The sequence below is a fragment of the Anneissia japonica genome, unplaced genomic scaffold (assembly GCF_011630105.1).
Source record: "Anneissia japonica isolate Jap-2015-1 unplaced genomic scaffold, ASM1163010v1 scaffold16019_len82072_cov99, whole genome shotgun sequence".
Lineage (NCBI taxonomy): Eukaryota > Metazoa > Echinodermata > Crinoidea > Comatulida > Comatulidae > Anneissia > Anneissia japonica.
Window position 1 is genome coordinate 65,875 of NW_022710585.1, and position 2,036 is coordinate 67,910.

Consider the following 2,036-nt stretch of genomic DNA (forward strand, 5'->3'; position numbering starts at 1 on the left):
TATAGGTCGTGCGTCGGCAGTTTCAGGACTCATTACAAAAGTTAGCAATCATTTAAAACAGTAAATATCTCCATAAAGATCAATATATACATAGTTACAATCACAAAAATGTGACAGTTTTTCCACATTCGAATTGCTTCTCCTCATAATTTCTATAAAATGTACTTCATTCTATATTCTTTCTCAAATAGAGCCCAGAATAAGAACAAAAGCCAATGAAAAAATGAAAAAAAAAGAAGCTTCTTTGGCTAAATTGCTCCACAAAAAACAAAACAAAAACAAAACATAAAAGAAAGAATAAAAAATACATTTGTTTTAGTTAATACACCTCTTTTTTTTTATTATTTCGTTGCAGAATAAAGACGTTTCAGAGCCAACGTCTTTGGTGGGTAATCTTCATTGCTCTTGTTGTTCCTGAAGTACCACCATCGACAGCTCAAGATTTTATGACGTCTAATCAGTGCTTTGGAATATCCAGAGGTAAACAGTTTACCATAGCATTCATCGAAAACATAAGGAACTCTCATATTGCAAGTAGACGACTCTTCATTTTAGTGGTAGCGTTTAGTGACCAACAAACTGAAGTCACCATTAGCAGCAAACACCAAGTAGATGGCAAGCCATTCCAAGAGTCTTTCGTGATTGAGGCCCGTGGTTTTAAGCGAACAAACATTCCTTCTGCATATATGATGTCTGGTACAGGGAGAAGCTTAAAAGCAATCAAGGTTTCAGCATCTAGCGACGTGTCTGTCTACGGTCTTATGTATCAAGATTTTTCAACGGACGGCTATCTCGGCATACCAACAAACAATCTCGGTACTCAGTACGTAGTGGTGACGTTTCAAGAGCGACGTAGAGCATCACAATTTGCAGTAATTGGGACTCAGGATTCTACGACAGTTCATGTTACCTTACGCGACACCATTTCATTTGGAGATCAAATCTACAATCAAGGTGACGTGTTGACGTTTATGGTGAATGAGTTAGAAGTGGTTCAGATCCAGAGTTTAAATGACTTATCGGGAAGCATTGTTCAAAGTGACAAGCCTGTGGCAGTATTTAGCGGCAACGAGTGCGTAAATACACCAGGTTCAGCCTGTGACACACTGACTGAGCAGTTGGTACCCATTAATAGTTGGGGACAGAAACACATATACACTTCATCTCAAAACAACGACAACAATATTTATCGAATTATTGCCTTTTTCAGTGGTACAAATGTTACCATTCCTGGAGTTCCAAATCAGCTTCTAGACTCAGGTGAATTTTTGGAAAGAAATTTGCATGGATCAGGTCTCGTTTTGTCAAGCAAACCTACACTGATGATGCAGCTGTTAGCGTCTGTCAACGGTCGAACAGTTGACCCTTCTTTGATACATATTCCATCTGAGGAACAATTTGGATATGTGTTTGGGTTTACAACTCCTCCACATTCGGGAGGGGACTCTGGAGGTTATTTTAATTTTATCAACATTGTCACCAAAAGAGACGCTCGTCAGACAGTGCATCTTAATGGTTCCCCAATCAATGCTACAGATATTCGCGAAAGTAATGTCTCCGGTACCATATATTCATTAATTACCGTACAGCTACCTAAAGGAGAAGGGGTTTACTATGTTGAACAAACGGATCCACTTTCATCACCATTATCTGTCATTGTCTATGGATACGAACATTCTGAATCATATGGGTATGCAGCTGGGTTGTCTCTTCCAAACAATAAACAGCTCCTGAGTTTCACACCATACTATTTCCGAGAGCTTGGTGGAGAAATTCTTACAATTACTGTGCCCTGTCTTGAAACGAACACCATAGCTTATCAAAGTGCAATGTGCAAATTTAACACTGGTATTGGGGATGTCCTTGTGTTCGCAGACCGCGTTGATCCCTATATTGTCAGCTGCATCACTCCGACTTTCTACAAGAATGGACTTACGAACGTGTCTGTCTCACTTGATGATGGCAACACATTCCCGTACACTGGCATTGTCTACGTAGCATCGCAAGAAGACTTGGAGCCTCTTCTGACTGTTACA

General features: G+C 39.7%; 1 protein-coding gene across 1 annotated transcript in view; it reads left to right on the forward strand.

The window, feature by feature from the left end:
• Positions 1–359: 359 nt before the first annotated feature.
• Positions 360–2,036, forward strand: part of LOC117107003 — a 4,025-nt gene continuing 2,348 nt past the window's right edge. Inside the window, exon 1 of the mRNA XM_033248516.1 lies at positions 360–2,030. Coding sequence (XP_033104407.1) covers positions 447–2,030 — 1,584 coding nt within the window. The 5' untranslated portion in view covers positions 360–446. The remainder of the gene's footprint in view (positions 2,031–2,036) is intronic.